The sequence below is a fragment of the Ornithodoros turicata genome, chromosome 5 (assembly GCF_037126465.1).
Source record: "Ornithodoros turicata isolate Travis chromosome 5, ASM3712646v1, whole genome shotgun sequence".
NCBI lineage: Eukaryota > Metazoa > Arthropoda > Arachnida > Ixodida > Argasidae > Ornithodoros > Ornithodoros turicata.
The window spans coordinates 83,687,973-83,715,503 of NC_088205.1; the positions used below are offsets into that span (position 1 = coordinate 83,687,973).

The following is a 27,531-nucleotide window of genomic DNA, read 5'->3' on the forward strand; positions in this document are numbered from 1 at the left end:
CCCACCAAGTGTCAACTCTCTCGGGATGCTCGAGTCCAATAAATAAAGTTCTTCTGTTTGTGTTCCAGTCTCAGAGCAGTTACTTTCCATCGTGTTCAGGTTCAACGCCTAATCCATTCCAATCCATTTCGGAACTATGGTGTCATTTTGTTTCTCGCTGACCATATACTGACCACGATATCGAAAGTCCCACGCGAAATAGTGGGGTTGTTTGACTGTTATCCGATAGAATAGTATGTGACAAGTATTTCTTTGGTCCTATAGTATCGCTTTGTCCATCAGTTTCTTTTTCCCAATTGCTGCCCGCAATCTATCTTAAATTCGGTTCATTTCTTTTGCATGTCATTTTGATCACTCTACTTCGTCTTTCTTCGCTTTTAGGTTCCCTCGCTGTAGATTCTTTTCACCCACTTCGTTTTGCTGCGTTTCCAGGGCATTTTATTTATTTATTTATTTTTCGTCCTTTACAGGTTTTTTTATAACGAGGCCACGTTATCTCGCTTTTGAGTCACGAATTTTAGGTAATTAGTTATCTTATAGTTCCGTAAATTATTTGAGAAGATGTCCGCTTGGCCGTAGAACTCACCTGCAAAAACGACATCTATGCTGCTCTCGTAGATTTGTTATAAAATATCTGTAAAGGATAAAAAAGCAACACATGACCTTAAAGATGTCCGCGCCAAGATCGGCGGCCAAACCTTGTCAAATCGGCTTCTCTCCGCCGTTTTGAACGTCTTTCGATTGGACGTTTTTCACAACCGCTTATTCGCATGCGCTGCGGCGCCGATGATCTTGGGTGCGCCGGGCAAGGTTATCTCCGTGTTCAATAGATGGCGCTGGATGGGGAAGACAGAAGTGAGGACACCGCGCGAGTTGGTCTGTCCAACCAGTGATTTATCCAGACCTCCCTTGCACCACAAAACAACCCCTCCCCCAATTGTTCGGTCGACTTTTTTTTTCCTCTAGAAACGAACAAGCTACGAAGGACAACAAACAAGCTAACGGAATGACAAATGAAACGTGACGCACATTAGATTGAAGCGGCTGTGTGAACATTTTCTGCACTGCAACGACCAGCGGAATTGATGGGCTGATTTTTTAAAACGAATCTCTCATTCTTTGCGCGATTCGCCCACATTTGCAATTCTGGGGAGAATCCCGGGTAGGGAGCAAAGTCCCGGTAGCGTGCATAACGCTACAATATGTTCGGGGGAAATTTCTTCCCTTTGATGAATAGTCCTTTCCTTCAAGCAGATGGTAAATAATAATTAATTATAATAATAATAATAATCCGTGGCTTTACGTCGCGAGACAGGGATTTTTCGTTTGACGAGGATTTCGAGGATGGAGGAGTACCCTAACGTGGGTAGCTGCCACCGGTAATAGGAAAATCCCTGCCGATTTCACCATCCGTTGGTCTCAGCTCGCATAGCGCTGCATACTTCAATCTGTCTTCCAACGAGGGTTTAAGTACATGCAGACTAAATGAGTGTAAACGTGTCTACCAACATAGGCAGAGTTCTGCCAGGCCGTTTTATTTACAAAGCCATTCGAAGCAAACTTCTGAGCACGTAGAAAAATTCGTTGTCTTTGCTCAACGCGTAGTCTTGTCCTGGGCGGCCTTCTGGCGTGGTTCCCAAGGTCGACGTTTCCCTTGCTTTCTAAGAGATAACAAATTTAACAGCAACATGATGATGACATGTGCTAACTGAGATAACTTTTACATGACGGACTCGTAACAATTATTCGGCCTTATGAGGGGTTCAACAGTGAGGAAACGTACTTTCCATAGTTTGGCTACGGGATATCCTGACAGACCAGGAGCTTGAAAAATTTCCAAGAATATGACTGCGCGGAATGCTACTCTAGAAAGATCCATCTACTTTAATGAGAGTTAAGGATAGCTTTGTTCGATAAGCAACTATGGGAGAACGCTTAATTCCTCGAGTGAAGAAAATATCTTGTACATTTACCAGCGCATTTCCAGGCGTTATGTGTTCCGTAGTCTTAGCAGTTCTACACCGGGTGCAACAAGAAATCCTTCATATGGTCCAAACCTGCACCTTTTCCGCAATCACACACCAGCTTGCTCGATCATAGTACGACGAAATGACGTGCAAGTTTTGCACGTACTTGTCGATCAGGTTATCTAATTCACCTTCACGAAACACATGGTAGTACCTATGCAAAGTCAGCGAGTTGCCTCCAACGTCGGTGTCGTGCAAACTCTCTTGAGATGACGACAGTGACATGGATTCCTTCTTGTCGTGTTGTCTGTCGCGTTTGCTGTCTGCATCGTCTTCAACCTTGTCGTCTGTCAACTTTTCTGTATCCGCAGAACCCGGAACAGGACACTGAATTACGGTCTGAAAACTGGCCGTAGAACTGGAACCATTAGATGTGCTTGATACGAGGCCATTCACGGTAAGTGAGTCAAAGTTATCCGTCGCAGGACTTTCTTCAGTTGCATTTGGATCGTTACAGGAATCACTTTCCTCGCTGTAGTCTTCGATAATAATATTGAAAGGGATGTCATCGGAAGGATCCTTCGAGCGCTCTTCAGCACCATCATCATCATCCTGTGAAGCGGCGATGACTTTGTCGTCTGCATCTTTGATGCGGGTGAAATCTTCACTGGTAGCGATGTCTTTTTCTTCAGCGCTTGTAGTCTGGATATCGTCTGTTGAAAAAGCTTTCCGTCTTGACGAGGAACAATAATCTCCCTTCATTTCTTCTTCTTCTTCATTACATTCAGCGATGCTTTCCAAGGAGTCGTCGGGAGAACTATCATCGTCAGGGTACACGGCATGTCGAGCAACAGCTACGTAGAGACTATCTGCCGAGCTTGGATTGGAGTGGTGTGTAGGCGAGAACACTTCTGGTGTACGACATCGGGTTAGCATTTCTGGAGTGGACGCACATTCTACGGAACCTCCAGTGGAACCTGAGCAGTGTACTTGTGGCGGAAATCGCTCATCGGAAGTGTGGACCATTTCTGGACTAGTAGTTACCTCACAATCGGAACGGTGTAATGGGGAAAGCGGTTGTTGCGTAGTTACGTTTTCTGACAAGCTGGAATCAGGGGAGGCTACATGTTGTAGTGGTGCAGTTATCTTATCATCGTTCTCATCAGCAGCGTCTATGGATAGCACAACGGGTAGGAGGCGCTCCCAATAATTTCGCTCTGTCGATTGTTCAACAGACGACTTTGCTGTCTGTGCAAAAGATGGCCTTAAAGTGAACTGTGGCTTCTTGACAAGTGTTAGCCTTATGGGTTGAATGCAGGATACATCGTCATTGTCACTTTCTTCGGACAGAGGGTACACTAAAGTACCCGTGGCACACGGACTGGAATTGTTAGTTTCATCAGGCTGTACCTCATGATCAAGCTTGACGTTGTCGGCGTCTTCTTCGTGCGAGTCGTCACTGATAGTTTTCTCCGGCGATAGCTGTGTTTCTGGAGAAGGTGTATTGCACACATCGAGAAAAAGTATCTGAGACAATGCTTCAATCGTTTCTTCCGAGCTTGTTTGTGGGACGTTAGACGAAGTTGTCTCCGTATCAGAACAGAGTGTTTCCGACTTAGACAAGTCCGGTTCGGCAGAAGTCACTTTAAGGCTAGGCACCTCACAGTCCGACAGACAGCTGTAGTCTTCAAGATCCTTGTTATCAAAATCTAATGGCGGAATATCGTCGCCACAACAGCTTCCTTCAGCAGCTACAGACGCATCAGGTGTTGACATGTAAGAGTTGGTATCTCCAGAACTGCTTTCGTCATCTTTGCCGATGACATCGAATGGCTCTTCCTGAGGTAGGTCTTGGAGCACCTCCCACTGCGGAATGACATCCCTACAATGAGCAAAGGACACGACAGCTCCAATAATATCGCGTATGACGACAACTTGGCAGTCGGCAAATTTTTCCAGGTACTGGCGTCCCCCCAATAGAGGCGGCGCCACCTTGCGCGTGGGTGAACACTCAGGCGATGAAGGACCGCCCGGTGTCATACTAAGTGGTGATGCCCTCTTGCTGTGCAGCTCTTTTCTCTGGAGCATGGCCTCAATTTCACTGCTGCTTCTTTGAATCACCGAAATGATACTTTCTTCGCTGTCGATACTGGTGTCGCTCTGAAGGCTGCTGCATTTCCGCGGGACCACAGAAATAACGGATTCTTCCGAATCTTCGGAAACGTTCCGACTCCTCGGTGTAGATGGAGACGACGTGGAGAATCTTGGCGGTTCTGCGTCGGAGGGTCGATTTCCAGTTCCTACACTTAAGCTCCTTTTCACGATTCGTGGTCGTGTCTGTGGCAATCGTGTGGCTTCCACGTCTTCGACGAATATATCTGACTCAAAGGAACTTGTTTCCTGTTTCCGTCTGGAGGACGCATCTCTGAAGATGGTATTTCGGCTAAGCTTCTCAACGGATCCTTCACAAAGTGTGTGAAGATCAGGCATTGAGTAGTACGTTGCCAGTTCTTGTTTCTCTTCTGTCTTGTCTTCAGCAGCACACTGATTGTACAAGTTCTTCAGCATGGCTTTTTCTTGTAAACGTTGATTGTACAACCGCATTCTCTTCTTGAAGAGTTCTGTTGAACCCCCTCGTTGTATCTTTGCTGTGATGTAACTTTGAATAGTCGCCGTATTCCTTCTCTCTAGGTTGGCGTTATTGAAAGAATTGAACCAACTTTTGGTCGGAAACAAATCTTGTTCTTCTTTGTTGTATGTCTGCAGCTGACCTTTAACGAGAGTGGACAATTGGTCTTGGTTGATAATGCTATTTCCGTTAGCGATATCGGAAGACGTCAGCTGATTCACAACTTCTTCCCCGCCTACTTCCGGCAGCTCATGATCTTCTGCCATAGGAGAAAGCAAGCTATCTTCTCGAAGGTGCTCGAACCTAGCGAAACAGGACACGGTAGATTTGGATCGTACGATGCCGTTTTTCTCTTGAACGATCCTTCGCAAGTATTCTCGTGGATCGCTCGCTGTGGAACATCGCTTTTGGAACTCCTTGCAGCCTTCTTTTTTCCTACGAGACCTTAGTATGGACGGGATGATGCTCAGAACGTCACCGAGCGACTTTGACTTCCCTTTTGTTGTCTTGTCTTGATCGAGAATGGAAGGAGGTCTCGTGATTGGGTCCACCGGCGGTAGGCCTGCGTCGAGATGCCTCAATTCGATTAATTCATTGTCGTCGGATTCATTCTCTTCTTCTGGTCGGGAAGGACCCTCTGTGAACCAGGCTCCGCGGCAACTTCGATAAAAGTACGGCCGCGAGTTGTGACTCGTCGACGAAAGTTTTTGCAGAGCTCGCCGCACAAAGCTGTAGCACGTTTCACCTGGGCTTGACAGATCAGAGCTGGAGTCGTCACGGTGGGAACAGCGTCGGCGTCGGGCATGGAAGCCAGAGTCGCTGTCGGAAGGAGCGTTGTAGGATTGGTACATCAGAAGGTCGTCTTCGCTCGTGGTGGTGCTGGTAAGTTCGCGTTCCACAGACGAGCCACGTTCTGGAAAATAATCAGAAGGAAACTCTCATTTTAGATCCGAATAATTTCCCGCCACAGAATGTCATACCTACCTTCGCTACTGCTTTTTGTCGGCTGTCGATATGGCACCAACACGTCCTGGGATTCAAACTGCAAGGAGGCACACACATATATCGTGTCTGTTGCGCTATAAGCATTTCAATAAATTGCTCAGTTGAAATGAAATCCGTGAGAATGTGTTTGTAGAAAACTTGAACACGACTCGATCGAAAACACTTGGAATGTCTACTTTGTCAAACTGTGTGTGTCGTCGTAGAAGATATTCCAATTACACTGGATGCTCGACCTTTCGACATTGTTAAAATTCGAGGTTGGCTGTGCACGACTTCCTGACAACAATCTCCACTGGTTTACACTTTCTTGTGTCGTCTGAGAGCAACACGCGTTCCGTTCGCTCAGCTCAACAACTGGTACATCACCGTACCAATGATGGTACATGAACCAATCTGAGACACTGACCTTCCTATGTGACTGCTCCACTGCCCAGACCGTGATAAGGACCCTTCCTCCAACTCGCAACACACGAGAGAGTTCCCGGAGAGCTTGGACTCTTCTCTCCGTAGAGGCTAAATGATGGATGACCGCAATGGAGAGAGCGGCATCCACTGACTCGTCCCGGTAGGGGAGGCTGAGGACGTCGCAAAGCAGGACCTCGTGTCCCCGGGCTGCCGCAGCAGCTGCCAAGGTTGGACACCGGTCGCATCCCGTACACCCAGTTCCACCCGCTTCTAAGTACTGACCGCTGCCGCAACCTGTGACGGAAGAAGAAAGTTTACCATCTTGGGTAACAACGCAGCTTCTCCCTGTGTTTTGGCAGCCAAGTTAAAGTTGCGCCATTTTATCGAGTTGGTTAAGCTAAGACCAGCGTCTGTGGGACCAACGTTCTTTCTGAAACTCCTTCCACGTAGTGTTGCTACTGCATACTTACGAAGGTAGAACTCCGAGGAAGAAAAAATTAAAACGGAGTCTCCTCCCGACCTCATTAGTCTCAAATAAGAAGGTAACACTTCAAGGTCGTTCTGTGGATCCATCGACGAATGCCTTATTGCTGCCTTGTCACGTGCTCTCCCTTGTACAGAGACAAACAAACCGTCGTAGCCTATTCAATGTAGAGGCATACTTTTATTGAAAGGAGCTTGCGGAACCGAAATATGTGCATTATAGAGACGAACAAATAAATAAATATTTTTTCACGCAGAGCAGGTGTTTGCTTAGCAGAAGGTTCTTTGACGACACAGCTTGCACCAAGTTGCTGGCGGTGTCATGTGGTCATAATCTGCTTGCAAGGCATAGATTGTCGTCCCATAGCAGGCCCTTCCCTGTTCGCAATATGAGTAGCGCCTGTATTAATCGTGTCATCACTTTTGCCAATGTAAAATAATTGTGAAAAGAAAAATGTAACTGGTTCATGTGGCAGCACCGTTTTGTACGTGATCGCCTTTCAGTGGGCCAAAGTTGAGCTCAGTAGCCTTCTAAAGGTGAACTAACGTAACATATGATCGTAACCTAACCTTGCAGCTTATGTTTGCTACGCCCTGCATTCACATCAAATGGGACATTTCCCGTCGTTTAACCTGCTTAACCCCGCATTTGAAAGTGCGATACAATATTATCCTTTTGGATGAGAAGCCTACTCTCACCTTATTTATATATATATATTTTTTTTCCACAAATTTTAAGGCTCGTAATAAGCTTTCTTTGCAGTGACTTGTTTTGTCCCATTTTTCAAATCGATTCAAATTTTCATCTATATATTTTATTTGAAGTGAAATATTTTGTCTCTGTTTCGATCCCCCAAACTGGCTAACTCAAATCTGGCAACAAGTTATCTGGGTTGGTCCGGGCGACTCTTTGGAGCAACGCCTTCATTTCATGAATGCTACGTACGCTCTGATAATTATCAATTCCAAGCGTGCGACGTTCCTTCAAAAGCGAGGAGAAAGTATAATTTTAAAGAGAAATCAATCAGTATGTCTAAATAACAAACGCCAGATTTTTATTAATCACTCCGTATAATTGGGCCATGCAAAAACTGTATTGAGTCGAACAACAGACACACAAAATAGTGAGTACATAAAACGGCTCGATTTGTCTCTTTTTCGCGTTACCTACGTCACTCGCAGCGTTGTTCACAAACTCGAGCTTTCTGTAATGGAGTACAACCTAGGCATGCGCAGTATTAATATAACTAAATTCTCAATTTAAAACCGAAGCGGACACCTGGAGGGAAATATAATAACAGAAAATGTGAAACGAATAGTTACATAACAGAAGTGAATACATATGCGTACACAGGCGTCTTTGCGTCAAGACTCCGCAGGACTTGGCTCATCACTATGAGCCGGCTCATTATTCCATTTGAGCACATTATCAAAAGCAATGGGGTAGAGCATCGTTCAAATAAATGTGTTGTATACCTTCTCTTGTGGCGTTTTTGGGCTTACACATGCAGCTTTAGGAGCTTTTCAAATATGTGCGGTTACAGACATTCCGTCGATCCACAATTCGAATATAAAATTCTATATTCGATTCGGAATTTGAATCGAATACAGGATTGTTCGTTTTGGTATTCGACAAATCCGTTATTGTAACTTACGCGCCTGTATAGCGCGCTTTGCCTGCAGCACAGAGGAGTACTGCAGTACAGCAATACTGCACGACCGACCGACCGGTCGTATTTTTATTTATTTTTTTGTCGACCCGCAATATTCCATTACACGTTTGTGTCTCCTCATGTTTTGCACTCCTTCTGTGTAATGTAGAGCTTATCTCGAGTCCTTACCAACATCAGCGACGAGGCTACCAAGTTCGAGCTCCTGTAGGAATTCTTGAACGCGAGGTAGTATCCGTGGCCTGGCGAGATGTGGCGCCAACTGGTCGTACACGTCATGAACATAAGCTCTCTCAAGGGCCACGCACCGGGCACGACGGTCTTTCAGTTCCTCGGGTGAGACGTCATCCGTTGGCTCACCACCGCTGTCCTTGCGGAGGTGCATTGCCCCCTTCACCACATCCGTTCACTTCTCTGAAACAGAACGCTATCTTTTTTAATCTTCTTCGCATCCACCAATTATTTAAGATCTTATAACTCAAACTGTTTCGGTCTTATTGGGCCCACTATGGAATTTGGGGACGCTAGCAGACGAGGACAGAAGGAACCAGACAGGACACTAACAACTCGAGTGTATTGTAGACATAAGAGGCGACAAGTGCCGACATTCAAGAAAGCCACCCCAAACGTATCGCTCCCCGTAGATAACAAGAGTATAGTTAACTCCTTAAGAAGGCAACCTTCCTATTGGACAATGTAATAGTTCGTTTGCTGACGCACTTATCGTCCCCAATTAAACGTACTATGCGATAGGTTTCGATGACCTCCGGAGTGATCTGGTGCCTTGCTCTCCGTCATCCTTCGAGGTCATCGAAGCCTATCAGATACGTTTAACTGGGGAAGACAACTGTTGAACATAACACAAGGAGGCAAGCGAGCTGGTGTGAAGATGTAGAAGGCAACATTTCCTTGAGCTTGAGGAGGGACGACGAGGACAGAAAACAGCAACAAGACAGGACGAGGCTCTTTCTGAGCCTCGTCCTGTCTCGTCCTGCATTTTCCTGTATTTCTTCCGTATATTCTTCCCTTCCGTATTTTTCCGGAGAATTTCCCTAAAAATATATCGCTCCTTGCCACAGATGTCGCGATGAGGAAATTGGGTGTGGTTTTACTGAGCCATAATTTCGAGGTCTTGTAGGGACATTTATGTTTGATGTACACTGGACAATGGAATTATGTAAAGCATGAAATATGAGTTGGAAATTCCAAGTTACTTGCTATGCACTACGAGGGCGTTCTCGGCTCGACAAATCAAAATAGTATGATTTTTGAACCACGAACAACGTCTACTACGTTCGCAGGAATCGTGCTCACCGGCGCAGCTTATGCGTGGAAGCCCAAGTATGCAGGAAGTATGAAATCTCGTTTTTGACAATTAACAACGATGTAGAACACATCATCGTCTAACACGTAAAAATACCGTGCAAAGAATATCCGGCAAGAGAAAAGGCGATCATACAATTTAAATCCCCTGCACCCAAGCCAAGTCCAATGAGCCTATTTTTGCGCGGGACGCGTGTTTCGACCGTTATTTTTCGAAAAAGCTGTTCAAAGTGTCACCTCGATAGGCCACATTCCAATTGTAGCATTACTTGATGCCATAAATTTATTATGTATTATGCACACCTCGTATTAAGATCCCTGAGTATGAGACCCGCACCAGTTAGCCCTGTTCATGGAGGAGAAAACTCGATATAGTTTAGGATCTAGTAAATAAAAATGACAGAGTTTAGTAACGATTCCCCAGTTCTAGAAATAAGAAATGAACGAGAAAGCGCAAAAACGCAATGCATGAAGGCTCACGAGAACGGCTTACTATTTTACGAGGCGTAAAAAGCAAGATTTTCAAATTTATAGCGCGAATTTCTTTTTGCTTACACGTTAGAGCCACGAAGCAACTGTGGCTATGAGAGGATGTGGACAGCAGTAAGGAGTTAGTATGCGTCCTGGGCAGACTTCAGGGGGAATGTCTGGAATGTCTTCGGAAAACCCTGGGAAAACCTAACTGCGAAATTAACCTTCCATTAATTTGGTTTCATTCGATTAAGCATTGGTCATGATGTCTGTTTTACTTTTCAGTGGTAGAGCGACGCTTCGTCTCCCAAAACTGAAACTACTGTAGGCAAAACATACATTGTGACATCTCAATTAATTGCACAAATACGAGAGATGGAGGAGTTATCGGGCCAACAAGGAAGAACGCAGCCTAGAGTCCTTTATTACAATTCCACATATTCACCTCGCCGGAAATTTCAGCTTTTCAACTACATGTTGAACTCCATTATCATCTCTGTTCTTCTCTGGACATCCTCTCATCATCTGTTTCAACTTTCTGTGTGTAAATGCACTGGGGTAGCCTAGAGTCCGTCGAAACTCACATCTCCATTTTTTTCTTTATCACATCACATCAACGCACACCGCTCCTGACGCTTCTTTAACACTCGGAAAAAAAAAAAAAAGACAAGGAAACTGTATGTATGCTCTCCGAAATATCCTTCGGCTGCTCCTATCACCTCCGACAATCTCTTTCCTCTCAGGTTTAAGCACAAAAAAGAAAAAAGAAAAAAGTTATCTGGTGGGGCGAGTTTCGGTGAGCACGGCGGATGTTGAATTGAGTTGATAAGAAATAAATGGAGCAATAGGCACTCATTACGAGAGCCGGCTACTCCAGATCACTTCGAAAAACAAAACGGCGGATGTTCAATACATTTAAATCTTAAATCTTCCGCGGAGCCTGCATTGTCCCGCAAAAGCAGAAAACCTTCCCGTAGGTTCCGTTTTTCTTTCAAAGCCGCCTTTAAAGGGCTGTCGCATCCGTCCCGATCCATTCCGAAACTATTATAGGTCGCTTTATACTCTTTGTTCATCACGGCGAAATAACGGCGTAAAGTACGACGCGAATTAGTGCAGTAGAACAAGATAGAATAGTAGAACACGCAAAAGAAGATAGAATTTCTTAATTGGCGCCTAGTGGGAAGAAGTGGAAACCCTCTTCCCTGCTTTCCCTCTTCCCACAATAAAGCGTTACTCGGACTCCTGTACTTGCACCTGAAGAAGCCCAGGCTTTGGATGAAACCTACGTAGAAACAGACGTTTCACCTGTTCCTGTTTTTGAGATTTGGATCCTTAATTGTGAAGGGGCTCATTATTTCATTCCACACCACACCACCACCAGCAATGGGGTATCGCCCCTGACGATGAAACCAGCCCCTATCTCAAAATAAGGTTGTTGTTGTTTCCTGTTTTTGATATTTCGAGGCTAGGCTTCTTTGATTTTCTTCGTGCGTCAGTATTATACAATAAAAGAAATTGTGGACTAAAACTGTTGCCACAAGTTCGCAGTAAAACAAAGCTCATTCATGGCGCGTCTCTCTTGGTTACAACTTGGGAGCAAACACAAAATGGTCCACATTCTGAGTAACTACACAGCTCACCCTCGCAGAAATATTAACAACCCTTGGAAACATACATTTTCCGGTTGTTTCGGGAACAGACGGATTAACGTAAGGAAATACCGTGCAGACACACGGAACTTCCTCAGGTTGCGTAAGCCACTTTGCTCAAAGTAAACGTGTTTTCCGAGTGGGAGACAGACAGAGAGACAAAATGCCCGGAAGGAAAGAGGTTCTTTCATAAGATTATGGAATTTTCCACGCCCGTCTCTTCATTGACGCAAAAGTGGTGACGTCATTACGAGTGACGTCAGAGTCTCCTTTCTGTGCTTTCTTTTTTTTTTTTGTGTGTGTGTGTGTAAGGGGAGTTTTATTCCACATCGATTTTAAAGGTTCGACTGATGCTTGTCAAACGAGTGGTTCATGTCACACGCCGTATTCATATTTTCGGATAGGGTTGCCAACATTCCAACCGATTCGTACAAGTGCATAAATTCAACAACATGCTTCTTTCTTCGGGGTTTGTTCATTGTTATTCTGTAATACTGTAGAAGTACTAATTATCGCCAACTTCGCGAATACCGTTTTTTCCCGCCAAGAACTACTAAGACACCCGCAAGAACTTGGTAGTGCAGGATCAAAGTGCGTCCATCCGCGAATTATTAGGACCGCGAAATTAGCCACTTACTCTGTTCTTTTATATGTCACATCTCATCCTGCCCCATTGTGCCTTGGGGCACACCTTGGGAGATTCGCACCTTACGTGGCGAATTTCCTCATTCATTAACTTATTTGTTGTTGTTGTTATGTCACGTGAGAGACGTGTGCGTGTATTTTACAATTGTGCTTCGTGAGATATGGTAACGTTTACAAAAACATAATCGTAGAAAGTTTAGGTCAGAAACGGTTTTGCCGAAAGGCATGACTTAGAAGATTGACGTATTCCATTCCAACTCGACGAATCAAGGTTTCCAAGCAACTTAACAAGGCCTTCTAACCGAGAAGGAATAGGGATAAGCCTTTCGTGACGGCGTTCGTAAACTCCAGACTCACTTGAGAGGTAAACTAAGAGGATCTGAAAAACAAACCACATAGACAACATGATTCCTGCTATCCTTACGAGTAGAAGGAACGGGACAAGCTATTTTTAGCTCCAATTCCTGGCTGAGACATTCGTTGATCCCGTATGACTGTAAAGGACAACTACGCACGCATAATCGCCCAAGTTTTCTTAGAAGTGGATTTTCTTTGCGCATAAAGTGATGGTCAAGTGACGATAAAAACAAGTGCGCGCTTTAGTAGCAGGTATCCCTTGTTTAAAATGACGGATTGGCCCAGTTGGTACATAACTCGGGTTTGGAACTAGGAGCAAAACTGTATCTGTTGTTATTTTACAATATCTTTGTCTTTTCTTGGTTCCTTGGAGTTGGTTCATCTCCACATGCATTTGGTCCCGTCTAGGTTGACTCTACTCACACGATAACTCGAGTGTCCAGACAAAAAAAAAAAGAAAAAAAGGCAGCAAAAGCACTTTCCTTCCAACCTTCTCATGGATTAAACAGCTATGAAGGGGAACGTTCCTCGACGACCACGTAAAGCGTGCTTTGCCTGCTTAACCGGAAAGCCATGCGGCAAGCCTACCTTTTGTAAGACATAATTGGCTGGATTGCTTTCGATGTGTTTTTTATTTATTTTTTCTTCGTACTTCAATGTATGAACCTTAAGTAAAGAGGGATGTTCTTATAAAAAACATTTCATGAGGCATGAACAAACAACATTGTTTTACGAGCTTGAACGTTGTTCAGTTGGTGTACCCTTGTAGTCTTTTTCTTTTTACTACTTTATTTTGCGGACGCTTTGCACGCGTTAAGTGGATTAAGTGGACAAAATCAGGAAATATTTGAAGTGAAAAAGAGTTGAAATAAAACTTGTTTCTCGTCATGTCATTTTCCCGTCAAAGGGCACCGCTTGTTTTCTAGTACACATTGCGTTGTTTTCCTCCATAAACTTAACGTAACCATTTCGGTTAAAGCTTAATGAAAATATGCAGATGCCTCAGCTACTATACATAACATAAACATCTATGAACCCGCTAGAATTTTAATGAAAACGTTCACTCGGCTCAACTGTGGGAGATTTTCGGCGACATGATTCGGTGCCTGTAGAGAGAAGAAACAGGATGTTTTTTGCGTTCGTGCTTCTGGATTCCAATGATTGTTCGGTAGCGCTCAGTATAAGACGCTTTAAATTGTATGTTTAGTTGTTACTGTCATTATGAGCACGCACTCACAACGCGAGCAACAACCTCTTTGGAAGGGGAAAAAGGAAGAATTTTGATTCCAGTAGAGCGAAGGAAGTCATCAGTGACAGAGATATTCTGCTCAGTTATAGGTCAAGATATAGTTTGTAGTGTGCCTAGCCAAGACCAGAGACAAAAGCGTCCGTTCCCGTCCTAGAACATTTTCAGAATGCCCCTTTATTTTCCTCCCCACGCGTTCGTGCCCCATCTTCGTCCTCCTTCTACATAGTTAGCTAGTGAACTAAGATTTATTTGCAAACGTACAGCAGCAGACTAAAGTAACTGAGCTTCGTTACATTTGCTTTTTAAGAAATGAAACCCTTTTCTGTCCAAGCACAGTAAAAAGTGGTTCAGCAGGAGGAGAGGAAATGCACAAACACGTGGGAAAAATATGGCGCTAGTCTGGGACCTTGCATTTGGTATTACCGTCACTTGTAACCTACCCGAGCAGGAGCAGAGATATTAGTGTCTTGTTTCACAGTCAACCACTAATGCCCCATGATTGCTCGACACAAGTAGGACACCGCTTTATGTTATTTTGTTTATTTATTTATTTAGTGAGCCACCGTTTCACATTTTGTGAGTTGTCACGTTGGAAAGTGGACTCCATAGGTGTTAAGCAGCATAATCTGTGAATTCCCCTCTATATTGGAGGAAGAGAAATGAAAATGTTTTTTCGCAGCAACTCGTTTTATTTTTCTTTGATTTTTCCAGTGTCCCATTGACACAAAACTTTGCCATGTTGTATTACGTGTTAGCGCCGCGAAGCAACTGTGGCTATGATAAAACCCAATAAACGTGTCTCCTCAGTAGTAGTTTCAGAACGGCCACATAGAGACACAAAGAATCCTTTCGTTGCAACAAGGGAGAGCAACCACCTTACAAAATAATAAATACTGAGAAGGAAAAATGTTGGAGAAGCGCGGTATCTGTGAGTCGATCTGGACACATGAGCAACCGGTCGTATGTTATCTTTGCCGTCTACAAGAAACGTCATCAGTAAACTGGGTAAGTGACCACAAGTGACTGCCTGCTCAAGATGTACGCATCAATCTCGATACACTGTGCGCGCCAAAGAAGGCCATGGAGACACATCGTAGTTGAGTTCATAACAGGAAACCTTACCTCCTTTTACGAACCCGCATGAAACATAACTCATCGAGTCGCCTCAAGTTGACCCGCGAGACAACACTTGTGTGCACACAATCCATTCAACACATCCTGTCAATATCCCGCTCAAAGCCGCCATCAAAGAATATGCCCTGCCGCAGCTCAACTATGCCAGCTTCCGCAAAGAGGCGCTGCAGTTACCGCTTCGCTGAGGTGGCGCAGCGATCGCTAGGGTTGTCATAGTTACCATTCAGTTTCTTTTTCTTTCCTTTCGTGGCAGAATGGGGCATCTCATTGGAGGACATACGGTTGCAAATGACACAACGTTTCTTCGGACCGGACGCAAAAATATTATTAGAAAGGAAATTGTTTACTCAAGTGATGTATATCGTCTTTGAAACATTATGCAGGTTCTGCCACTTTACCCTGTTGAGCAGGGAAAATCTATTGGCGAGCAAAGGGAGAAAAAGTTGTTGCGCAGGTAACTCTTTGAATCTGTACAAATGCACAAGTCGCGCTGTTGAGCTGCATTCATTCGACAAACAGCGTTTACCATGGTGGCGAGCAGTGTTTCCGACCACCGGTGTTTTGGGATCCCACTCTTCCAGATGTCAACTTATTCGAAAACGGATCACATTTTGCACTGATGAAAACTTTGCGTCAAACGAAATTGGGCTAATTCTCGTTGTGGAACGTCCCCGAAGTCTCACATGGAGTGTTCTCTTTTGCAGAGTCCTCACTTTGCCGCCAGGTGGTTGGGGGCCCACCGTTACGTCAGATTGTGGTGTGTCTAATTACAGGCCGGTATCCGTCTGTTTCAAAGGTGTCTGAAATATTTTCTGTCACACCTTAGCAGATATATGTATGAATCTCAAAATGGTTTTTTGCCCCACCGATCAGTGGAGACAAACTTCTTGGCCGCTTATGTGCGTAAGAAGGGTGTACTAAAGCCTTCCACTTAGCTCTCCTTCAGCGTAAACTGGAACATTGCGTTCAAGTTTCAGCCTCAAATTCAAGGTCCAAGGCCTCAGTTGTCTTTTTCTTCAAAGGTTCTCAAGTTATTTAGAAGGAAGACAGTGAAAGTAGCCCTCTGACAGCTATGTGGTGATATCACCCCGAGGATCTATTCTGGGGCCATTTTCATAAACGATATTGATGGCGTCATCAAATGTGGCAATCTTCTTAAGTTCGCAGACGATTTGGAATTATTCCTCGCTATTTCTAGCATGTCCGATTGTGTACCTCTTCAATTCGATGTCGATGCAATTGCTCAGTGGTGCATTTTGAATTCAACACCGACAAAACTAAAATGGTGACACTTGCCAATATCGCGAATCCAGTAGTTTTTACCTATACAATGAATGATACTGAGTTATGTAGGCAGTCTGCTGTGAAAGATCTTGGTGTCTTTGTTAATCGACACCTCGTATTTAATAAACATGTGGACTATGTTGTGAACAAAGCTTACCGAATTCTTCGCGTGGCCTGTAAGACCACTAAGGACTTGAGTGACCATATTTGTCTACATGTGCTTTTTAGAACTCTTTTATTGCAAGTGATTGAGCTTGGATCTGTCTCGTGGAACTGTGTCGGTAGGAGCAGTGTCGTGCGTTTAGATGCCGCTGTTATGTGAAGATTGCTTCACGGAAATTTCCTTCTGAAAGTATATCCTCTCTGTCTTTTTTGTCGTCGTTTTTGTCGGATCGCAGAATCGGCCGCGATTACACTTCTTGAACAAATGTATCAAACACATTTTGAATACGTCATCTGTAATCAGCTTGCTCTTTTTCACGCGTCGTCCGAAATATGTCCCTGTTTTATGTGGATGACAGTCACCCACGCGACGTATCCAGATGTCTGTGTCCGGTCATGTTGGCCTATTTCATTCATCTTATAGCCATTTTACACAGGAGGAACACTGTTACCTCCAGGTGTGACTTGGTGCCCTGCTGTTTAGGCATTGCTGTTTGCAGGTACCTTATTCAATAAAGTATTAATATTATTGTTCAGCCCACATGCCCTAGCCGAGTCACGGTGGGGGATTTCAGAGAAGTAACTCTACTCGAAAATGGCGGCGCCGCCCGTCGTGTGATGTCAAATGAGACTCCTCCCGATAGCCAAACTCTCCATATAAACGGCTCTGTTGTACTCGTTCGCGATAACTAGTGCCATCTAGCCCAATGGCTCCATTTCGGATTTCTAGCAAAATTCAGAAAAATAAAGCTAGATGGCGTAACACTAGCAAAAGAGAATGACCGGGGTGGGGGTGATGTAGGGGGAAGGGGCCGAATCGATCTTGTCACGTGGACAGCAAAGTTGGCGATTCTGCTGGCGCGTTCTTTTTGAAAGAAAAGTGCTGCACTCGTGCTGCACCAGTTGTTTAGTGCACGCGAGGTGTACAGACAGAGTTCTGAACCAGTTGCACTGACGTGACACCACCGGCTCGTAAAAAGAATGAGGAGGCGCAGACCTTGTCTGCTACAGAGCGTTTGCTTGTGTGTTAGCATGGCTGTGTTGCAGCCTCCCGCTTTGTATGTACGGACAATTCATAAGGGGGTATTAGGAGATTCTCCTCCCTTATCCTTCCTGGCGTCCTCTTTTAACAGCGCAAATGCTCGCAATAATGCCCGAGTAACTGTGTCAGCACATGGAATATGTTCTGCTTTGGACGGACAGGAGCGTACGTATCAATAGTTTACTTTAGCTGATTTAGTTAACTGCGCGAACAAGAAGCATGACAGGTATTTACATGAGAGGTGACTCTTTCGGCAAACAGCCGATGACAGTAAGCGAGCATTCCGGACTGGAGGAAAATGTCCCTACGCCGTCCTGTCGCGCAGCTTATAAAGCCGCCACTAAGGGAATCCCGATCCCGTATAGCGCCCGTTCTCAAGGTCCTGCAGGCACCTTTACCGAGTCTGCCGCTGACCCCGGCCCTGCGGGCACTGAGTTACTTCCAGCTGGCTTCTCGTCGGACCAAAGTCAGAGATCTGCCAGATCCCGTGGCTTGCTACGTATAGCGTACCCGCGTACGGTTCATAGGGTGGCTCTCTCCTTGGCTCAAGTGCGGATTGGACGGATGAGACTTCTGCAATTAAGCTTACCCATACAATGACAGAGTAGGGAATAAGACAAAAAGACAAAGCCCACTAGGCTTATGCTACCCTAAGCAATGCCAGGGCCGCACATCCTGCACTCCACCGGGCGAACGAGCGGCCCCACGTTGGGCGCCACTTGTGGGGACCACCCCCAAGCGGTCGCTTGTGGCGAAGTCGCCATCGTGTCCTGGTCACATGTCCTCGTGGGTGACACAAGGCTCATATTTTGTGACCACCTTCAAGCGGTCGCTTGCAGAGATCTGTACTCGTGACTGTCGCTCACTCACGCCATGCTTAGCTATCCGCTCTTCAGTCATGCTCACTCACTTCTCGCTCAGTCATTCATTTTGCTCACTCATGCTCACACATCTCCACTCTGCTCTCTGTTTACTCACTTACTCTCTGCTTAGTTCACTGTTTGCTTACTCATGTCCAGTTATCTTCAGCTCGGCTTCTCGTCTCTGGTTGAGCACTGTAGGTGCTCAGGCTCGCGCGCCAAGTTACCTCAGATCCTCGTTTGCCGTCTCATCTCCCAGATCTCTAGGCTGTCAAGAGCGGGAAGAGCATGATATGCAGAGAGTGAGTTGAACTCATGTAACGGGGAATACGTGAGGGCCAAACGAGGTTAGGAAAATGGGGTAAGGTAACGTGAAGCGAAAGTAAAACATAGCAGGTTGTGATATAAGGTATAAGGCACTCGTTCACCTGGAACCACAAGTGCGGGGCATCAGCTAGTCTGCTCAGTTCACGACGCGAGAGCGTTACACAGGTTCGCTCATGTTCAGTTCACCCAATTTGAGCATCATTCCAGCTAGCACATGCTCAGCTCATTCGCCACATTGAGCGTGAATGAGCATTCTCATGAGTGAGTTTTGCTCATGCTCATCTCCTCGTTTGCTTATTGATGCTCACGAATGAATTTTGCTCAAGCTCATATTCTCGTTTGCTCGCTCATGCTCCCGTTCACTCATGCTCACTCATCTCCCGTTCAGCTCCTCGTTTGCTCACTACATTTACCACTTGCTCATTCACCACAATCAGCATGAGTAAGTTTTACCGATGTATGACCCATACACACGTGATCCTAATAATAGCGGACCTGTATCATCGTATGGCACAGAGCATGAAGATGATTTGCTTTCGATTATGTATATTTTTCTGGAATCGCTAGCACGCTGGTACGTTGTAAAATGTTAGGTCATTATTATCATTATTACAGCTACGACACGTGTTCGTTGCTGACATGCATTTAAAATCTGAAATAACTGCACCCCTGTAAGGTATGTACAGCCAAGAAAGAAAACAGCCTCTGGAAACACCACAATTTACCACAGAAGTATACCAGATGGTGCGGACAGCGAGCGAAGGTAGTGGACGATGCGAAGGTCGGCACTCGTGACTGTCGCTCACTTATGTTCACTCACTCCGAGTTCAGCACTCAATTTGCTCATGCTCACTCACCCCGCACTCAGCTCTTCGTTTTGCTCTACTCAGCTCTCTGTTTGCTCATTAAACTAGCAATTTTGGTCACCTTTTTACGCTGAAATAATTTCATGTTCCTCGGTGTGCGCTAATACGTTGGGAGGCAGCGTGCACCGAAGCTCAATTTGCTCCCTCATTTATTGCGTCGTGTACGGTGTGCGTGTGAGAGGTTCCAATTCTTCGGCATCTCTTGCATCTCTTCCGTTTCTTCTCAAAACTCTGACGGAGGAAAAACGGACGTAGCAGAAAACTGCGATTGAGAGGAAGGCCATTGTAAAGAGAGTCAATGTAGCTGTCCTTCCATTAATGACTCTTGACGATACGTTCACGTAGTGTTTCGTTGCCACAGCGCCATTAACCAGCTCTTCATTCACTGAACCATTGTTTCCAACCAGGATGGGCCAATGGCCAATGGCTCCGCTCTCTTCCGGAAGGGTCGACGAATTTCGTGTAGACGCGGCAACCGACAAACGTTCTCTCCGCTTTCTGTAACGGGCTTCGGAATTTCGAATGGCATGAAGGCTCTCATTTACTTTCTGTACTCTAGACTGGAATTTCTCGACGTAGTCTTGAGCTGGATAAAGAGCATAGTCAGCTGTCAGTCTCGCCGGACTAATACCGTCGCTGCCGGCATTAAGCTTAACGGTGTCTTTCCTGGCGACGTCGACCGTGTTGTTGGTGTCGAGATCGTTCGTTACGTGGACTGTCATGCGATCGTTGGTGCCGACAACAAAGGATTGTTGCCTGTCCTTGTGCGGACGGTGCTTGACGCGTCCTTGGTCAAAAGCGCACGCCCCAACAGGTCTCTTCGTTGGTGGCTGTCGTAGGAGGGTACTCGTTGAAGTCCTTCTGCTTTCAGTCGAATGGATTTCCTCCGTTTCGTCGTGGTGAATAACTTTGATTCGTGGCTCTCGGGGAACGGTACTCGTCGAAGCCCTTCTGCTTTCATTGCGATGGTTTTCGTCTTGTTCCTCGTGATGTATGACTTTGATTCGTAGACGATTGGTGTCTGCTCGTTTGTAAAATGCGCCACTTTCTTCCGTGTCAGTCATCTGAAGCCGTTCAACGTCTGCCAGAGATGAAAGGAATACAGCATACCAGAAAGCGACGAAAGAGATGCTTCGAAGGCATGCCATGGCTAACTGCAACGACAAGGGCGTCGTGATGTTGAGCCTTCAGCAACCCGAACGAATGAATACAACGCCTTCTTTGTCTTCTTTCTCCGTCTCTGGTCAACACTGAATGGATGCGTACAGACAGCGGTACATTGTGGTCCCAAAGCCGAGAAGATACGTACACGACTATGTTACCTACAAAAGCGATGAACAAACGAGGTGTCTCCACTTTCCCACATTACAGTAAGGGACTCCCAAGTCTCCCTCAGCAAGCTGTTGAATGCGACACGCTGTCTTCGTTTGTTGACTGCATTCAAGTGTATTTTAGTTGAATTTTGCAGACAGTGCTTTTACACCATGCATTGTAGGCATTGCCCTCCTTCTATGGCGTCGTAAGACGCTTCGAGTATTCTAAAATAAATAATAAATAAATAAATAAATGTACAACCATAGCATCCTTTATAAGAGGGTATGGTACAAGCAAACAAACAGCTTTGGAGGAGGTGATCAGCTATCCGACAGTGTATAGACGCGAGATAATAGGTATTAAAGTGCTTCAGGTGGTAATGAATCTGATAGCGAGGGTACTTTCCCGAAACTATACCAGGGACTTCCCGAAGAGCCTGAATAATGGCCAGAAATTCCGTTTCGTAAGGAGGTCTATAATCCGGAAGGCGTCATAGTGAGGAATGAAGAGGCCGACTCCAGCCCGTTCCACTGAGACTTCTGCGACTGTTGCGGTTGCCAGATGATTGATAAAGTGTTGTGTCCGTCAACATCGCCTGAAGAATCCCGAACGCAACATTTCTGGCATTGAAGCGAAAAATGTAAACTATTGTTGAAGCATGTGGAAACACAATTGGGGTATGCGACACCTTCGAGGGAGGACGCATTGTACTGCACTGTGCCAGAATACTGAGGAAAAAAGAATTATTCTTGCGCGTGTAGTACTTAGCGAGATACAAGCCCTCGAGCACACTCGTGACCAAAGCGCAGACGTTCGAGAGCTCAGAGTTGCGTCCATTCCAATTGATAGCTTTACAGCGCGTGACTTCTCTTAGGTTGCCTCACTGGCAGCGGTGATGGCTGTCATATCAAAGCCCATAAGCGTCAGTATTCACTCCGCTTTTATTCCTCTCCCCGTTGTGAACCATTCAATGCAAGGTGAAATTGGTGCGAAGAACTGTCTTTTACGTTTATCTGGGATAACCTAGGACGACATGTCACAACCGTCACAATGTCTTAAGTGTAGAGTGCCCTGACAAAAAACACTGCCCGAAAATGAGATTACGGCGAGGGGTGTGCTAAACATTACCGAGCACTCCATCATCTCTTTCGCCATTTTATTTTATTTCATCCCCGCTTATTCCTCCGAGGCCTCTGTATACATCGAGCTCTTCTTACTCTTCACGTAATGCGCTTGATTATAATTAATTTACCGCGGGATATTCTCGAGAGAAAAAATAACTCCTAGGGCGTGGAGGAACCACTCCTCAGCAGCAAGATAAGATTAGGTAAGTCAATAACTTTGATTGTAGTTGATACTGAAAGGACATTCGCTATGTTCTTGACCCATCGCATCGTTTCGGTCATTCCGTGAGATTCGTTTCAGAATTTCAACGTTTCCCTGGGCTTTCCTGCAGACTTTCCAGACGAATGTTGGCACAGCTCCCATTGAAGTCGGCCCAGGACGCATACTAACGCCCTCACTCCTTCATGCTGCCCTCTCTCCATTTGCTCATAGCTACAGTTGCTTTGCGGCGCTAAAACGAAACTAAAAAAATAAAAGCTCGTCATTCTACTCAATTCACCGCCTGCAACAAGTCCCGAAATGTGCCAACTGCTTCTAGGTCAAACTTCCCGTTGCGTTAACGAAAGAATTCGCAAACACACCAACAATGTAAACAATAATTCGTCGGAACTAAGTAAATATCTCTTGTCTCGTCAACATTTTGAACCTATCTCAATGGAAACGAAGCTCTTCTTCCGTAAAAATAATCTAATCGCAGTCGCACCAGGTTGTTTGAGCGATATACTTACGTTACCTTACCTCGCGGCCTTCTTGACCTGACTTACTTTCTTGACTTACTTTGTATCGTTGTGGCTATGGAGAGGGAAATAACGAAAGTTTTCTTGGTTGCTTGCGTCTTGCGGGCACAACATTTGTTTGTAGGAGTAACGGAAATATTCAGGTGTGAGTTACGTCCTCATCATCCATTCTTCCTTCTTAAGAAACTTGTTTTCATTCCACATGAATAGACAGCAAAGGGAACTCCTTCCAGGGGGCGCTCTCTGCTAACGAAGTCCACGTATTAGCATGAGGGGGAAAGCAGGCGGCGGACGTAGACATACCTAAAACATATTTAAAATATCCTGAAGCTGGCTCACACCCACACGACTCTCATAATAACTTACTCAGGTGGCGAACACGATACGTACGGTATGTACGCAAGTTATGAAGTGCGAGCTACGTGCGTCGTTCGGTCACGTCGCGGCAGAAGGTTTAGACACGAGTTCCTTACAGAGTAGGACGCAATCCAAGCACACACAATGATAGCACCACGGAGTCCAGCGGAAGAAGCACGACTTGGATTGGATTCCAGGGAAGGCCGAAGTGGATTCGATCATGGCGGCTCCCGGTCTTGGACGACGAGAAGAGTTCTCCCTTATTACTCTCTTCTTACGATTTATTTGCGCACAACTGTCTACCAGGACAACAATACCAGTCAATGAAATGAGCCAAGTGACTACAATCCAATAAAACATACGCCACACACTACAGCTCGGCGCGACTTTCCCAATTCCCCACCCGTTTCATGACGATCTCAGTGCGTTCTTCATGCAGCTATTGGTGAGATACTTGACGCCAGGTCAAGACGACTGATTGACAGGGAGGACTCTAGGTATGTTTCCACAAGATTATCATCTGTGAAATAAGTGAAGATGAGGCATCGCTGATCTTCGACAGTCAGGATACCTGTCTACCCGGAAGGTGACTACTCCGACCGGGACGTACAGCATCCGGGTTAGTGTGGTTATCGATACAAAAATGGATAGATAGATGAAGGATCATATGCGAATACGAACGATGCTTTCATTCGAAGGTGGTCAACACCGACTTGAGATCCATCGATGGAATAAAGATGGGAAGAGAATGAGTTTGGATTTGATTGTGTGAAAACTGTTTAGAAATTCAACTATAGTCACTCACCGAATTCCTTTCGCACAAGCTGGTTACGCAGAATGAAAATGCCGAGTTGGACACATAAAGATTGCAAGGCTAGAAGAGAATGGGGTTGAATTTGAATTCGATTATCTTAAAAGTGAGAAATTCAACTAGCCACTCAACAAAACCTGCTACTCTGTCACTAAAATCCCTTTCTCACCACAAAAACAAAAAATCGTGGTTCATCCATTGATGAATCCGACGGAAATGAGTTAAAAATTAAGGAAATCATTAAAACTTGAAAACCTTTTGGGAACTCCCCTTCACAACGCTACACAACCCTTCAGCGACTCTTCCCAAACGCTACACAGCCCTTCACACGAGCCTGCACAACGCTAACGCAAGACAGCATCCCCTCCGATTCAGGCGGCGCCGTCTCGCACTCAGCCTTCTTTAGCCGCCGCCCCTCCGCACAGCTTCGACCACCACAGCTGCACTGCCGGTTGCCCGCACCCAGCGCCGCGTCGCGCTCTCTCCTTTTGAATGAATGAAAAGCGTGTATTTCTTCTGAAAGTAGACGTGGAGTTGGGAGAAAAAACTTCTCCTCGCGTTTTCTCCTTCTCTCTCCACTCGCCGCGCCGTGGCTACAGACAGACAAGGCCACGATTCTTGCGTACCGAGGACTCTAATGGTAACGCATTAAAAAAACTACGAAACTGCTCCAGCACTCCACGATTCCGAAGTGCATATGGCTTGCACCCCATACGAGTGCAACGACACGCGAGTACGCAAAAAAGAACGATAGATTCGGTAAGACCTCTTATACGAGCTTATTACGTTATGTCTCTGGCACAACTCCTTTTGGGTTCCTTCCCATCGGCACTCAAGTTTCCATTCTCGAACGCACAGTGAAGGAGGACCATAAAGTTAGGCCCTCCGAGCCTTATGCAGAAACTCTCGATCATCCGGGACATTCGGACCAAGTCGGTAGAAAACGTTGCCGTATCCTGGACAGAATAAAAGAGAGGTCCACGCACCCTTCAAAATATATTTCCACGTACTCGAAGCGTAAAGAGACACTCATTAAATGGCATGTCTCAGAAGCAGATCAATCGCGATAATGGAAGCCAAGGTCACCTACGACGTCTCCAAAAATTCCCTTTCGCCATTGCTGTAGATGCTTTTTGGCGCTCTTAAATTTCGGCCTGTCAGTTTTCTATGCATGTACGTGTTGACCGTCCATTGTTGCAGACGAAGAGAAAATCGAGGACGAGGCTCGTGAAAACGCCCACCCATCCATGCCTCAACTTCCAAGTACATTCAGAGAATTGTAAAGCGCAAGTGCCATCTAAAAGCTCCTGTTCTCGTACACTTGTTTAGACAGATCGGATACTTAAGATTCTTTGGAGCTGTGCACGTATAATGGTCAGCTATCCTTCCGGGCCACCGACGAAGATGAATCACTTGGTAAGCGGTTTTGCCGGAAGATTTCTTCCTTCTTTTCCGTAAGCAACCGGATGTTCGTTGGATGAATTTAAAGGAAGCGCCTCCGAGTCTTTGTCCTGTCCATCACATTTGACCTGGCTGTCTTCTTTTCTTTAGGAACAATGAGGAAGTCTCTTCTGTCAAAAGCTATCGTATTTTGGCTGCCTCTTTACACACAGGATTTCTTCCTTTTTTTCGATGACGTTTCGGGGAGGGGGGTGACGTGGGGTTCGTATGAATGTGCATATTACTGGTCTGGTGAAAAGATTGACACAACATACGATCTCACGCCATTCTAGCATCGAGCAGGTGACAGCTCTTTCTCAGAGGACTCTGAAGGTAACCAAGGTGGCAACCAATGGAATCACGTATTGTAGAGGAAACAAATGAACGATTACCAACCAAGATGTTCATTACTTGCTCAAAATTAAGGGGATTGAACCAAGTAAAACTAAACTACTCCTACGGATGAATTTTTTAGACGAGAGAGAGTTTAAAAGTGGCAAACATCATATGTTTCGAGACATTATTACTTTTTATATTTATACTTTTGGGCACTTTTTACTAGAGTTCTTTTTCTTGAGTAGCTCCCCGACGTTTAACACAATAACCGCGAAATAGAAGGGGAGAAGATTGAATTGTCCAAAAAGACGAACGTAATTGGAGAGGATGTGGACGGGGCCAAAAGTGAATGCGCTTTATTGAATTCAAGTAGGAGCTTTCAGGCGGAAAAAGAACTTCCCTATCCAGGAAGAAGCAGAAAATTTCGCGCGTTATTCGGAGATTTGGGAACTTGATTTCCCATCGCATTGTGGCTACAGGATATGAAAATTGTCCAACAGTCGATTAAAATTTATGCTTTTTTTATTTCGCTTCGAAATCGTCGCATTATTCTCAGGTTGTCAGTGAGAAAATAGCAGATAGAATTAAGCGAGATTCTTACACTTGACAACAGGTTCCACGGGGCGAAGCGTTGTTGTGTCCCGTGCATACTTAGTGCGCTTGAGTCCAATGTTACCAATTTTGGAGGCGCGCACTGTAGCCCGGCACATAAAACATAGTCTGATTGTATTCCTTTTAGTTATTCAATAGATTTACTATTTACTTTTTACTATTGCACGAATAATGGCTCGACCCTTCTACTTAAAGTCTATAACTTGAGACCGCGTAGTGCATATCGGCAATATGAAGCAATCTGCGTACACTAAGTAATGTACACGCGAACAAAAAGGATGAACGAAATGTTTTTATATTAATTGCATATTTTATTATCCCATATCTACAACTTGACGTCAAGACATAATTCCAGTGGCCTGAGCTTTCGAGACCGTGGAAAACGGATTCCGTTATCATCTCAGCTATCATCTCGGATTTGGAATGCCTCACCGCCTCCCTGTAATAAAACCCTGAGGCTTCACGAAGGGTGGCTCAAACCACTCGAGCAAACTTGTTTCAATGTCCTTTGTTCTTAGTGATACACAGGCCATTAACATTCAGAGTGCATCCGTACAGTCATGCACCTTGCTACTAATGGTAAGTGGCGTTCCTAATGAATTGTAAATAGTGTTTATAGACGTTTCCTTTATTTCCTCGAGACGATTTCATTCCCCGCATCACTCTCCAGCCATCATCCCGTAATAAATTTGTTATTTTTTCCTCAAACAACTTAAGTTGTTTTATATAGAAGGTTTCACAGAACACAGATCTGCATTTCAGGTGCAACGTTACGGTAGTATATTGTACTCTTTATGTTCACTCATCGTATATACACACTGTTACATCCTGCTCAGGGACTGGCCGTTATTTTCACAGCCCAAAATGAAAACAAAAATCGCGTACAAGGAAGCCTACAACTGCAGGAAGGACGACCTCAAAACTAACGCAACTGAATGAACGCAGTAGCTCCGAGGAAAAAATACCTCGTGAATGCACTTGAGTTGCAGTTTTGTTTAGCTCGGTTTCGGTTTGCAATCTGTTTCGCAATGCGGCTCAATCCGCTGTAGAAATCGTGGTTCCGATCTCTCACAAAGCACATTACGTCTGAGCCGTTTCACGAACCGGTAACCGCCTAAATTTATATCGGTTCACTTCCGGTTCGGTCCGACGCGAGAACAAAATATTCTGGTTCCGTTCCGTTCCGTTCCAGCGAAAAATACGGGGTTTTAGCGGTTTTCGGTTCCGATCCCTGTTTCAAAGCACGACTTCCTGTGAAGCGTGCTTTGCCT

At 45.2% G+C, this 27,531-nt stretch overlaps 1 protein-coding gene across 1 annotated transcript; it reads right to left on the minus strand.

Annotated features, from left to right (window-relative positions):
- Positions 1–1,502: 1,502 nt before the first annotated feature.
- LOC135395069 (uncharacterized) lies at positions 1,503–15,129 on the minus strand. Its single transcript, XM_064626268.1, has 5 exons — positions 14,976–15,129; positions 8,331–8,573; positions 6,008–6,300; positions 5,581–5,638; positions 1,503–5,509 (listed from the first exon to the last, which is right to left on the minus strand). Exons 2-5 carry the CDS (start codon positions 8,542–8,544, stop codon positions 2,043–2,045), a joined length of 4,032 nt encoding a protein of 1,343 aa, XP_064482338.1. The 5' UTR covers positions 8,545–8,573; positions 14,976–15,129; the 3' UTR covers positions 1,503–2,042.
- Between the last annotated feature and the right edge of the window lie 12,402 nt (positions 15,130–27,531).

What these genes read in the sequence shown, in the direction of transcription:
- LOC135395069 (XM_064626268.1), bottom strand. Translation starts at nt 8,544, where the DNA reads ATGCACCTCCGCAAGGACAGCGGTGGTGAGCCAACGGATGACGTCTCA. An exon ending in TAGCCTCGTCGCTGATGTTG is followed by an intron (nt 6,301 to 8,330) that starts GTAAGGACTCGA and finishes CTTCCGTCACAG; the next exon opens with GTTGCGGCAGCGGTCAGTAC. An exon ending in TGGAGCAGTCACATAGGAAG is followed by an intron (nt 5,639 to 6,007) that starts GTCAGTGTCTCA and finishes GCCTCCTTGCAG; the next exon opens with TTTGAATCCCAGGACGTGTT.